Here is a 13,875-nt window from a genome sequence, read left to right on the forward strand (position 1 = left end):
GTGCCTGCTTTGCTATATGATTAGATATTCCCTTGGCACCCCAGGATTCAACTTTAGGCACAATGCTGTCGTACCCTTGTATTCTTGGGTGGGCAGGCTTAATCCAAAACACAAAACTTTGAAGAAATGTTAGGGACACACTTTCCTAACTCCCAGCTCTGTCCCTATTTCAAGTGTTGCAGCAGTTTCCTCTGTTTCACAGCAAGGGGAACAAGGAGGCAAATGTACCCAGAAAGAACCCAGGTTAGCTCCCCCTACCTTGGAGGGAACTGGAATGTGGATATTTGGTTCTCTGAGGCATCAAGTCTGAATTATGTAGTACAGATACATTTACAGTCCACTTGGAGGTAAGACAGGACAAGATCAGTCTTCACATGAGTCCAAACAAACATTTCTCTCACTTGGACCTCTCATTTTTTCTTTCTGCTAATCCATGTTTATCTCCTTTCAAACCTTGGGTTTAAGAGTTCCTCCTCCAGGAAGTCTTTCCTGATTAATCCCATCTTTCCAATTGTTCCTGTACTCTTTTCCATCTGTTGCATCCTTCCCTATCCAGTCCACTAGTACGAGCTCTGAACGCAGGGCTCAGGCCAACCCATGGCACTGCCTGAATGATAATTCTCACATTTGCAGCTAGGAATCTGGCACTACTTGATGGCACTACATCTGGGAGGACTAGAGCCTAGCAGTACTCAGTTTTGTGTTAAGAGCCCTCAAGACCGAGGTGCTTGTCTTGGCTCTGACACTAGCCTGACAGGTTATACCCCTTCTCTGGGTCTCTTTAAGCCTCACTTTCCCCTTCTGTAAAATTATGGGTGGACCAGATGATCGCCAGAGTCCCTCCCACTTCTAACCAACTAGAATTTTGTGGTGCTGGGACAAGGAGGACCACCAATGCAGTTGGAAGAAGAAAAGTAGAGAAATCTGAGACCCAGGGGGTACAGTGATAGAAATGAACAGTCCCAGACAAGTTAACTTATGTTCACTGATTATAACCTGATGAATACTTCTGACCAGATTTGATTTTGTAGGCGCTCCATAGCCAGGTGGTTTGGAGCTCCAAGAGAACAGAGATTACGGGAGCCTATTACCTTAACAACTCTGAGGGACACCCTATTTTCACAATCAAGCCACAGCCTGCTTGCTGGGTACAGCTGATTCTGCAGTTGGCTGGACTGTAGCATGAAGGAAGGGTGGCTGCAGGAGGAGGGGAGAATAGCAGGGGCAGGGCAAGCCTTCCCAGCTGTCCTCGAAAATGAAGGTGGTGGGGTATCCTCTCCAGAGGGTGTTGGGTGTTTCACCCCATGAAGGGTAGAGAGCAGTAGAAACCTGTTCACCAGAGAGCAGAGGGCAAACAGGTCTGATGGATCAGTAATGACTGCCTGGAGCATTTACTGAAGAGAACCTTGAGGCTGCTTTAGGGATGGATGGCAGAGTTCTGAGATTGATTGATGGTGTCTGCCTAGCATTTATCATTTCTGCCTAGCCTCTGAGTGCAGTTTCTTAGATTCATGAAGCTTGGGGCCTGCCAGGGAGAGATTGTCCTCCTCTGCATCTGAATACATGGAATTTTTCCCATCCTTCCCAGCTAGGTTCAACTGTCCCTCCTCCTCTTTTTATACATGAAATCTTGCAGGAAGAGAGAATGACCCAATGTAGTAACAAATGCTTCTAGAACTCCTGATGCCCCGGAATTACAGGTCTTGGGCACAAATTCCAGCCCTTTCCCTCCCAGCTACTACCCAAAGAAATTATTTATTTTCTCCAAACTTATTTCTAAAATAGATAATTACTTTTTTTATTTTTGCCAAGATCAAATGAATATAAATATATAATGCTAATTACCTTTATTATAATTATATTCTTCTTTATCATTGAAGATCTGGAACTGCTTTTGAATTTGCTGAGAGCTGGGATTACAGATGGAACCCCAAGGAAATCAGGTTTGTTTAAACCAAATTTTCACCAATAAGACTTTTGTCTTCTGGGGCAGGAATGCATCGTGTAAAGATAAGAGGGAACAGGGAGGAAAGGAAGGAGAGGACTGCAAAGGGGTGGAACTCATGTGTGTGTGTAAGGGAGGGGGTGGTGCACACATTCTCTCACTGGCACCGTATATTTACCCTATGGAGGTGACTTTACTTTCCCAGGTAACTCTTGAGTAAACCAAGGTTTTAGAGATTTAACTTCATGTTGCTTGTAGGTAAAAGTGCTGGGATTAAAGCAATTTTGACTGGCTCCCACACCTATGTTTTTAGGAAAGAAAGAGACAAGGAAGAAGGAAATGGGAAAGAAGGGCAAAAGAGGAAGGAATACTGTGAAGGAGAGAGGTCCTAGGGGTGAGGTAACAGCTGGGCTGGGTACCTGTCAAAGCCCATCTCCCCACAGGCTGTCTGGGCCAGAGCTTCTGTGAAGTTGTTGAAACAGACAGAAGCCCATTTCCTTGTGGCTGGGTCCAGCACCTGAAGGGTGGATCTGTCCCTGGAGAGGCGGACTGGAAGGGGAGGAAGCTGGGTCAGCTTCAGGGGCCCGTTTGGCCCATTTCCCTCAGAATTCCTCATGAGACCAGCCAAGCTCCCCATACTCAGAACTGGAGAGCATCACAGAACACTGACCTTTTCAACCTCAAGGGAAGATCCTCCATTTGGCTTTGCTTGAGCCTTGTATTGACAGAAGTTAGGGTGATCAAATGTCTTGGGGTCAACCTTCATTTTGACCTGTTGCTCTGGCATAATTATTAATAGTTCCTCCTTTTGTTCTCATGGCCCCTACACACGGTTCACACAGCTTTCAAGGCCCAGGGAAACTTCTCAGTGAGGATCCTTCCCCTTTTCTATGTCGGGGTAGATGGGAGAGGTTGAGTGAGAAGTACCTGTAGGCATCTGATTTTTTTAAAAAAAGCAAATATGCAAGTAGTCACTCAGTGCTTCTCCTCAGAATCTCCCATCACCCATAGCCTAGGCTGTCCCTTTTTTTTTTCAGAGCCCAGGTGCTAGATGGATCAAGTGGGGCTAGCCCAGTCCAAGAAAGATCATGGGTTTTTATGTTTAAACATCTCATATTTCTTTGAAGGACCTAGCTCAGTCTTGTTACATAGCATATTACAATAAATACTTACCTAATGAATAGAAAGAATTAGTGGTCTTCCTGTATTTTCTGGTCTTCTTGACATAATAGATAGGAGGGAACGTCTCAAGGTCATCTAATCCACATTTCTGCCTCAGTTTTACCCAGGTACAGCAGAAATGGGGCAGACTCAGTTATAGTTTCCAGTTTCCTTTGGTCCACATTTGTTCACCAGATATTTACTGAGAGTTTGCTATACACTAAGTACTGGGATCTAGTAGACCAGATAATGATTTTATTGTCAAGAACCTTACATTAGGGATGGAAACTGACAGTCAGGTGGAAGGTGTTATGCAGTAGAACAATGAAACCTGCGCTGACTTCCTTCTTAGCCCACTTACCTGGTTCCTCAGCCCCTGGACTTACCTGCCACTGGAGGCCCATTGTCGGGAAAGTTCTTGACGCAGTACTGCTCGTCTTCTCCTGAGGCACAGTCCTGATGGCCATCACATACCTGTTTCCTGGGGATGAAGTGGAGGGGCTGCCCACAGAGGAAGTAGTACTTATCCAGGATCACCTTGACTGGAAGGCAAGGGCAGGGAGGAGCATAGAAGACTGAGGAACAAGTCCAGGGGCAGAAGAGGCTGTGTGTTTCCTGAAGATATACTGTGCTTGGAGACAGGTAGATACTGGTTCTGGGCCCAGTTCTGCCATTTATTGGCTGGTATACTTGGTCCTGATCCTCAATTTTCTTATCCATAAACTTGAGATAATAAAATCTGTCTCATTCCTAAAGGTAGGTGAGGAATTAAGAGAGATGTGTGTGGGAGCCCTTTGGTAACAGCCCCCCGCCCCAGCCTCTGACTGCCAGGTGCTGGCATAATGCCTTTGATAATGGAGGAAACACATTGGGTGTGGAGTCTGAAGACTGAGTGCTGCTGACTTTGCCACCTACTGTGTGACTTTAGACCAATCCCTTACCCTTTCTGGGGCTCAGTTCCTCATCTGTACAGTGAGATGATAACACCACTTCACAGGGTTACTAAGAACATTTGGTGAGCTGGTGGTTGTGAAAGTGGATCATAACTATCTAGTGCAGTTCTAGGATTCTTTCCTGGTAAGAAGTGCTCTTCCTGCCTCCCTGAACTCTCCCTGGCCTGAAGCCATAAGCCTGATGAACAGCAGCCCCCACCCTCACCCCCACTTATCACTGCTAAGAGCTTTCTATGATCCTCATGTAATCCTGACCACAACTTTAGAAGGCATGTGCTGTTATTAACCTGCATTAGAAATCAGGAAACTGAGGTTAGAGAGTTAGGGTTTATTTTCTAATGCCACACAGCACTTAAATGGTAGAACCAGGATTTCAGTTAGTGTCTGTATAGCTCCAAAGCTCTTTGCTGTCTCTCCACATCTTCCCTGCAAGATCTCAGGATGTTACCTGCTGGCCCTGATTCTCCTGATTTGAGTAAAGCAAGGAAGAAGGAGCAGGTCAAATATTTCCTAGACCTCCAGATTTAAGTTCATGGTCAGGAGCCTGGGTAAAGCAGAATCACTCTAGCCTCCTGGGACAAAGCCAGGACACTGTACTACCAGTTGAGACCCTAGAAGCCAACAGTTGAGGGAGCCTTGCCCAGGCTGGGAGATCAGGCTACCCATTCTGGTTCTCAAATGCAGAGGGGCCCAGGACATGGAAACCATACTGGGAGAGCCCAGTTGGGAGAGTCCAACTCAAAATCATGCACTAGATCTGCCCTGGCTTTCTATGGGTAAACTTGGAACTTCTTTGTTCTCCACTGTGGTGGGGCATACACTCAGAAAGAAAGCTCATTTTAATATTAGCCTGAACAAAAGAGGCTTAGGATGGCAAGTCTGCTACTGCTTCTGTAAACACACTACCACTTTGATCAACTGTACCAGCCACGGTCAAGAAGAAATGATTTGGGGTTCTTTGCATTTCATACCCTGTAGGCCCTTCATGGATCAGGTGGTGTTTGTGTTGTGGATCTGCATTTCCACCACCACAGGTGGTGAAAACTGCGGGCCTGGGGGCCTGTCTCAGCTGTCCCTAGCTGCCATGCCTGCTTTCTGAGCCTAAGCACTCAAGTGGAGAATGAGGGGTTAGACCAGATGATCTTTGAGTGTCCTCAGTGAGGTGGTGGTTGTGGCTGGTGGAACTACCACCACAGTTACAAGTGCAGGCTCCTGAAAAGCCCATCCTGGCCAGTTAGCAAGTATGTGGCATCGGTTATATCTCTGCACACTTCACAATGGCCTACACTTCTGCATAACCTGGTTTTTATCCAGGTACCTTACACACGTGATCTCATCGATCCTCTGATGTCCCTCTGAAGGAGACAGGACATTTTATAGGTGAGAAGATTGAGGTTAAGAGAGGTTGAGGCACTTACTCAAGGTTAAACAGTAGTCAATGACAGTGCCATGATATCTGTCCCAGGTACTTCCTAGCTTGATCCCTTCTTCCTTACTCCCTGTGTGAAACTGTGGGCAAAAACCTGCTATGACTATGGGGCAGATAAAGGCAAGGACTTAATCACAGGATGTGGGCACTGAAAGGGAGGGACTGTGGGAATCCCTGCTTATTCACTTTACTTTTTTTTGTCACAGAGTGGTGGGCCCAAGATCACACAGGGTCTTAGGCATTGTCCATGATGAAGACAGAGCTAAAGGTGGGAAGGGGTGCTATCTGCCTGGGTGGTCCCTGATGCCTCCTCTCTTTTTTATTCCCTCTTCAGGCACAGCAGAAATGCTCCTTGCTCCTCTAGCCAGTGTAACTGCTCAGATCCACTCAGCTCTCAGTCTGTAGACATGAAACAAGGGAGGCAGGGGGCATGGCTGCACCTGCAAATGACCTGTGTGGGTTCATAACATGTACAACTGTGCTCTCTCTACAGAAGAAATCATTTGGTATAGAAGCCATCTGGGATGGATGAGGGCTGAGTTCATCTTCTTTCTTAGTGGAAGCTCCCTTCAAAGCAGGGGATGCATACATGTGGATACAAAGCACTATGCAGAATACAAGCCTATGACTCTGATGGGGTGGAAGGGTGGAAGATGAGGGCATCACTCTGAATGTGGGGAGGGGAGCTGCCACTTACTGTGGGGTGAAGTTGCAGGTGGGGGCATTAATGAGGGTGTGAAGGCTGCCACTTACTGAGGACAGCCGCGATGACAATGATTGCCAGGCTCAGCAGTGCTGCGATGATGGGGATCCCCACTTTTTTGAAGGTCTTCAGGGAAGTGCGGGGTTTGCGCAGAGGGGTGACACCTGTGAAGTAGAGGGGAAGAGCCTGTGGAGAGCACTTGGAGACCTCCCCTGACAAGGCCCATAGTCTTTCCGCCCTCTACCCCCTGATGCTGAGCTGCAAAAATGCTTTGGGGAGAGTTTGGTTAGCGTTGGGGGGTTTACTCCTTCAGCATAGGCTTAGCTTCATCAGCGCATGGTCACCAACCTCCTTGTACTACCCAGGCTTTTCCATTTCACGAGGGCCCTTCAGATGAGCCTCCAGCCCATGGCGTTGTTTTCCTTGTCTTATCTTACTGTGTTCTAGGATGTTTTACCCTGTTCAATCTGACTTGCTTCTGCCCTGGAGAGGCAGGGCCCATTCATTTTATTATCATTTATCCTCCTCCCTTAGTTATCTGTTGATTTAACTATAAGCTCAAGGAGGGCAGAGCCTCTATCACAGTATGTATTTAGTAGAGACTTAATAAGTACCTGTGAATGAATGCATTTATAACTCAATTAAAAACCCAGCAAGTCTCTAGAATGGTCCCTGTCTTTAAGGAGATTATAATTTTGGGGGAGAAGCAAACAGAGACACAGCTGACAGTACCACTCTGGACACATCAAAGCACTTAAATGGGCCTCTGTAGGTGAAGATGGGAGAGGGAGGAGCTGGAGCAACTGACAAAGACCTGGGGTTAGGGACTGTGAGCTCCTGGTGGGCCTGGGATATGAGGTTGGTGGCAGCATGTTATGAAGGCAGGACTGGCAAAGTCAGTTGTTAGAGAGTTTTGAATACAATTCTAGTGGTTTGGATTTTATTCTGAAGGTAGTGAGGAGACCTAGGAAGCTATGAGCAGCAGAATACATGATCATGTTAACATTTATCAAGATGTATCTTTTATCAGTGAAGAGATGGGTTGAAACAAGAGTTTGGAACTCGGGAGACCAGACAGGAGCCTACTGATACTTAAAGCAGAGGTCATACTAACTGTATTGTTCTTTTCACATTATTATTCACAGAGGTGGTAAAAAGCTCAGGAAGTATCAGAGAAAGATAGGTTCTCCTGTGTCCCCTCTTCTTGCAGGTAATAAGCTGGGGAGGTTCCATGGGGACTTTTCCAGGGAGAACTAAGACAGTTGTCACAGGAAGACTGAGAATCCCTAGAAAGCAGTAGGTAGGCTCTCTTCCTGGTCACTTCCACATGGCTTGCTCCCTCACTTTTCAAATTATTCTTCAAATGTCACTTCTCTATTAGGTCTTCCTTGGCTTCCCTATTTAAAAGACAATCTTCCAAAATTTCCTATCTTTCTTTCTTGCTTTTTTCTTTCCCAAAAAACATATCTCCTCTAATGTACACTATATTTTACCCATTTTGTGTCTTTTCTGTATCCTTCCATCCCTGCCTGACATGAAGACTCCATGAAGATAGGGATTGTTGTTTGTTCTGTTTACTGCCAAATCCCTGGTGTCCAGAACAGTGCCTGGTTTGCCGTAGGCACTCAGCAAATATTTGTTGAATGGATAAAGGAATCACTCTTTGCCCATTCTCTTAAGCACATCCCTCCATCTTTGTTACAGGCCAGATTTTATTCTGCCTTTAATTATTATGGCTAGTTATGTCTGCCTCTATCACTTTCCTCAGCTCTTCAAAATCAGGGAATGGAAACTTTCCAGAGCCTGATGCACAGTAAGTACTGATATTATTGAACCTGTTGATAGGGAAAGCACAGGAAATTTTGTGTTTCCTCCAAAGGGAGAATTTAAACCACAGACACAGAGCGCAGGCCCTGAGGATGTGGGCTGGCATTACCTGTTGTTATCAGAACCTGGCATATAGTAGGTTATCAATAATGTTAGCAGATGTTGCTTTTAAAATTCCAGCAGTCAGTGTTCAAAACTGTCCTCTTTCCTGTGGCCATGGACAGGTGACATTTTATTCATTCATTCATGCATGATTTATTTATTGAGCACCTGCCTCTGGGGGCATAAGGTTGTCTCATTTTCTCAAAGATGAATGATCTTTTGGGAGCCCCTTGACAAGTTCCCGTGTCCAGAGCCTAATGTCTCTGACTCTCTGAGGTTCTCAGGGAGAACATCATCATGAAGGGAAGGGATTTCTTGGTATATTGTCTCATACTTGGTTTAAGTTAATGAACCCTCTGTACTATGAATAGCCTTCCTGCCTGCCACTGTTCCTTCCTGTAGCCAGTCCTGCCAGACTTTCATCCCGTAACTTCCCTGCTCAAGAAACTTCAAGGGGTCCCCATGACCTCTATATCTGGAACAGCTCTATTCAGGACTTTCAAAGTCAGTGGAATTTAGCCTGACTCTCCTAGCTAAGGGGTCCTCCCGCTGCTAGTCCTTGCCAACCACCAGTTCTATGTAAACAGGTTCACTTTCTGGTTTTCATGCAGCCTGTATTCATTCTTACCTTTGAGTCTTTGCTCCTGTTCTTCCCTCTACCACTGAGATCGTCATCCCTTTCTTCTGTTTTCTGACAGTTTACACCTGTAGGGCTTTTGTCAAAGTCTATCTGACCCATGACACTATCTCTGATCACTTGGCACTGATCTCCCCCTTCCCAGGACCCTTCACCATGGGCACTGGTAGCAAATTTAACTTGTTTTCTGGGTTGGCAGTTCTCAGGCTCACTCAGGTCGGGGAGCACCAGGACATCTGGTGTGCTTTAGGGAAACTTTGGCCAATTGATATCTGAAATTCCAAAGTATAAAACTTGCTGAAGATTATATCATTTGTGATAATTATTAACTTGCAGCCCTGAAATAAATAAGCTGTCAAAGTAAGCGAGATTGGTCATTTCCTTATTGATCATACTAGTTTGTTCTGCTCAATCATTTTACTGATGCAGGAGGGTATCCGAAGTAGGTATCAGTGGAAATTTAATATTTCCTCCCATATTAAAACAAAATGGGAGGAAAAAAATTCTTAAATTTGGGAATACTTTTACTATTTACTTACTTTTTTCCTGTAAGTCAGGCGAACCCTGCTATTTTCTACCAGTGAAAACACTTTTGTCCAGTTTTTTCTTGGTAGCATGGTCAGATGTAAACTCCCCAGGGACAAGGACTTTGGCTGTCTTATTTACAATTGTGTCCCTAGGCTCAGCCCAGGGCCTGGCACATGGCAGGCTCTCACAGTGTTGTTGAATGAATGTGAGAATGAGTGCTTGAATGAGTGAATTAAAGAATCACTGCTCTTGGGGTTTTAGGTTTGTTGGTCCTTTCTCCCCAGAGACCATGTCTCCTAGTTCTAGAATAAATCCTGGGTCTTATAGTTGTTTAGTAGTGTTGTTGTATGATGGGTGGATGGGTAGATGGATGTCTCCCATAGCATTTAACACTTGGAGGTAGTAGTGAGGGCCATGCAAGAGGGGTTAGTGTCTATGTGATAACTGAGCTTACCAAGGCTGTTCAGGGGTTGATCACTGTCAGGATCCTGTAAATGAATGAAAAATAGATGGTGAATTGAAGGAGAAACCTCTCAACTTGGGGCTAACAGCCCAGGGGAGGTTCTTGTTTCTTTGTCTGTATTTCCTTCTCCCTGCTGAATCTAAGTTGAAGGATCTCTGTGGTATCCAAATAATTGGTTCAAAATATAAGATTCAGTTATATGTCTATATGTCTTAGTACAACGAGTTTACTAATTGTAGCAAATAGTTAGCAGTTGATGAAATGACCAGTTACTGCCTTGTTGTGTGTATTGCTGAATTTCTTAAGATGATTCTGCTTTACTGTCTGTTTTGTCAATCATTTGTCCACTTTTTAAAAAATCTTCACTTAAGGATATGTTTTTATTTATTTCACAAAGAGAAGAATGGAGAGAGAGAGAGAGAGACAAAGAGAGAGGGAGAGAGAGAGATGGAGGGAGGGAGGGAGAGAAAGAGAGACATCGATTGGTTGCCTCCTATACACGCCGTGACTGGGGACCAAACCTACAACCTTTTGGTGTATGGCACAACACTCCAACCAGTTGAGCCATCTGGCCTGGGCCATTTGTTTTCTTTTATAGATGTAGTTCTGTAAGCACTTGACAGTACTCCATAAAAGGGTTATTCCAGTGGCCAATTAGTGCCAAAAGATGCTCACTGTCATTACTCATTAGATAAATGCAAGTTCAAACCACAATGAAATATCTCTATATAGACACCAGAATGGCTAAAATTAAAAAGGCTGACAACACTGTTGATGAGGATGTGGAGCAACTGGAATTCTCATACATTGTTGGTGGGAGTGTAAATTGGTTTGGAAATGCTTTGGAAAATGATTTGTCTGAATCTACTAAAGCTAAACACATGACTATTCTATGATTCCATGACCCAGTAATTATATCCAAGAAAAACAAGTACATATATCTAGAAAAAAACCTGTACATTAGTGCTTATAGTAGCTTCATTCATAATAGCTAAAAATTGGAAAACCCCAAGACATCAATCACTGGTATGTTCATATAATGGAATATAATTCAGTAATGGACATGAACTAATGCTAAATGCAATGACAAATGGATGAATCTCAGACATAATAATGAAGGAAAGAGACTAGACACAAAAGAGCATTGTCTGTATGGTTTCATTTATATAAAATTTAAATGCCATAGTTAATCTATGGTGATAGAATTCAGAATAGTGGCCACCACTGGCAAGGTAAGGAAGATTATTGAAAGGAACATAATGGAGTCTTCTGTAGTGTTGGAAAACTTCCATTTCATGATCTAAGTCTTGGCTATGTGGAGTATATATATGTAAAAAATTATTGAGTGGTATACTTTAGATCTGAATACTTTACTGAATATATATTACATCTAATAAAACAAACAGGCAGACAAACATACAAAACTACCAGAGCACTAAGGCATTTCTGTGAGTGTAGTTTTAAGTCACCAGTGATACCCATAAACAATAAAATGCAAGGCTTTGTGCTTCCACTTAGTCACACCACTTTCAGTGCACTCAGGAGTACACATGGGAAGGGGCCACACACAAAGGCTCATCTACAAGGTACCTGCACACCTTTCTGCAAAGCAAAGGGTAAGGGAGAGGGTGCTCCAATATTCATGCTTTCTGATAATACTTCCCTTGCTCCTGTGCCTTCTAAAAACCTCTCTTCTCTTCCTTCCCTTTCCAAATCTGGCACAGGACATGGAATCTCCAGGCTAGGAACAGCAGGTCTGCCGAGCTCTAGGTCTCCACCCAGGGACTCGACTGCTGTTGTGTTGAGGATCTGACTGCGCTCACTCATGGTAGGTGGAGAAACCACAGGACCCTGGACATTTCTGGCTGGGGATTTTTCCAGTCTCATTTGAGAGGGAGTGAGTGTCTAGAGATATGGGGGCGAGGTCCCCAGGTGGTACCTGCTCCCATGGCTGAGCACGGCAGACACAGTCATTGGGAGAAGGAGGTCTTTCTTCCAAAACTCTGTAGTCTGCTGGAGGGATATGCGTGGCTTTGTCCTTTGGTGACACTAGGATATGGGCAGCTGGGAGATGTAGCAGACACAGCCAGGCTCCCAAGTCTGCAGGGGCTGAGTTGTAATACAGGCTCTGCTTCTTATTAACTATGAGCCTTTGGGTAAGATAATTAACCTCTCTGAGCTTTAGGTTTACCCTCCGTAAAGTGGGGAAAATATACCTACTTCTGAGTGCTACTGTGTGGATGGACAGTGCCTGGCTCACACACTGAGTCCCCACTCTGTGCCCTTCCTTCCTTCCAGGATTTGGTGTGGACTTTATTACATCACTCTGCCATTGGGTCCATTTGTTAGTGCCATTGTGCCCTCAGTGTTTTGCATTGGGCTTTTACCTGGCAAAGACTGGATAAATGACTGCTACATGGAACTAAACTCTGGCCTCTGCACTATAGTTCATTTCCAGCCATTTTCCTCCACCATCACCAGGGCCTGGATGGGGGTCAATTTCCAGAATAGTGACGAGAATGAATCGGGCCACTCTGCCTTGCTATGGCCACTGAGTCAGGTGATAATAATATCAGCAGTAATCTATATACAACGGGCACATAACAGCTTACAAAATCCTTTGTCTAAGTCAAATTTAAGGGTTAATAGGATTGATACCAATTGTCTGATAACCAGTATGTGTAGCATTAAATAATTAAGTACCCTTTAAAAATCCTCACCTGAGGATATATTTATTGATGAGAGAGAGAGAGAGAGGAACATCAATCAATTGCCTCCTGTGAGTGTCTCGACTGGGATCGAACCCACAACCTTAGGTATGTGACCTAACCTGGGATTGAACCTGCATGTTTTGGTGTATGGGACAACACTTCAACTAACTGAGCCACCCAGTCAGGGAAATATTTAAGTGTTAAATTAAACAAAGATTTGTTGAGTGTCTGTGTTATATCAGGCATTGCTCTCGAAGTTGTGGATTCAGACAAATGAGAAATGATTATAGCAGGATGAGAGAAGTGCCCACATTAGACAGGTGAGACACTGTCCTAACTTCAGGTAAGGCAGGGGGTGAAGGGGAGTAGTAAGGGGAGGACAAGTCATACACAGATAAACAAGAAAAGATCAGAGAGTAATGGGTGCTATGCTGAGAGGAAAGCAGGTTATAGGAGACAGTGGCTGGATGGATAGTTAACATGGGAGGTATAGGGGAGGGGTTAGGATGGTTAGGGAGTGCCTCTGGGCTGAGGCTTGAATGATTTGAAGTAGCCAGGCAGGCAGGGAGGCAGCAGCAAGCTTGGTGTTGGAGGAACAGAACAGAGATCTATGTGGCTGGATAAAGGGAGGATAAGAGAAGGGGGGAAAGACACTGGTGGTGAAAAGTTTCAGCATGTGGATAGATAAAGGCAATAGTCTTTGCCAGTAGATTGGATGATCTTGGGTTTTTAGTGAGCAGATTGCTGGGATGTGAAAGGCTACAAGAGGGGCTGTTTGAAGGGGGTATCATGGACATCCATTTAGTGGCCCTTCCTCTGTCAACTTATTCTTTTTCCCTGAGTCTTCCAGCATATACAAGGCCTGCATTAGTTGAAGTAGGTAGGGGAAGTCCCCTTTGTTTACTATTAATTCAGCAAATATTGACTGTATGCCTTTGATGTACCTGGAATATGCTAGAAGCTGAGACACAGAGGGAACAAAGGATGCTTACAATCTGCATTTTCTGGGGCCTTGAATTCCTCATCCTGGAACTGAAGTGAACTCAGTACTTTGTTGATTAATATGTTTTCAACTGCTCTCCGCTGAATAGTGGTTATACAGAAAAATTTCACACCTTTTTGGAAACAAAGGAGAAAGAGAATATAATCAACTAAACCAAAACTGCAGGCTAGAATTAGAGGGACTGTGGCTATCTTGATAATTACTCCATCCCTGGGGTCTCCTACAATGCTTGGCACATAGTGGGTATTTAATAAATATTTGTTGAATGAAAGAATTAAGGAAAATATCTCAGTTTCAAGACTCAGCCCCAGGACAGCCATACACTGACTATGGTATAGCCAACCAGTGGAATATTATGCTGCAGTCAAAACAAATAGAGTATGGTTCCACAAACAATGTAGATGGTGCTAGCA

General features: G+C 44.5%; 1 protein-coding gene across 4 annotated transcripts in view; it reads right to left on the reverse strand.

The window, feature by feature from the left end:
• Positions 1–13,875, reverse strand: part of TMPRSS4 (transmembrane serine protease 4) — a 35,322-nt gene that overhangs the window by 9,006 nt on the left and 12,441 nt on the right. For 3 of the 4 annotated variants that reach the window (XM_036028501.1, XM_036028498.1, XM_036028497.1), the window contains exons 2-5: positions 9,740–9,773; positions 6,242–6,355; positions 3,493–3,648; positions 2,365–2,494 (exon numbers count right to left, since the gene is read on the reverse strand). In XM_036028501.1, the coding sequence (XP_035884394.1) occupies positions 2,365–2,494; positions 3,493–3,648; positions 6,242–6,355; positions 9,740–9,773 (434 nt within the window). The remainder of the gene's footprint in view (positions 1–2,364; positions 2,495–3,492; positions 3,649–6,241; positions 6,356–9,739; positions 9,774–13,875) is intronic. The other variant, XM_036028499.1, reaches the window with a different exon arrangement.

The sequence above is a fragment of the Phyllostomus discolor genome, chromosome 6 (genome assembly GCF_004126475.2).
Source record: "Phyllostomus discolor isolate MPI-MPIP mPhyDis1 chromosome 6, mPhyDis1.pri.v3, whole genome shotgun sequence".
In the NCBI taxonomy this organism is placed as follows: Eukaryota; Metazoa; Chordata; class Mammalia; order Chiroptera; family Phyllostomidae; genus Phyllostomus; species Phyllostomus discolor.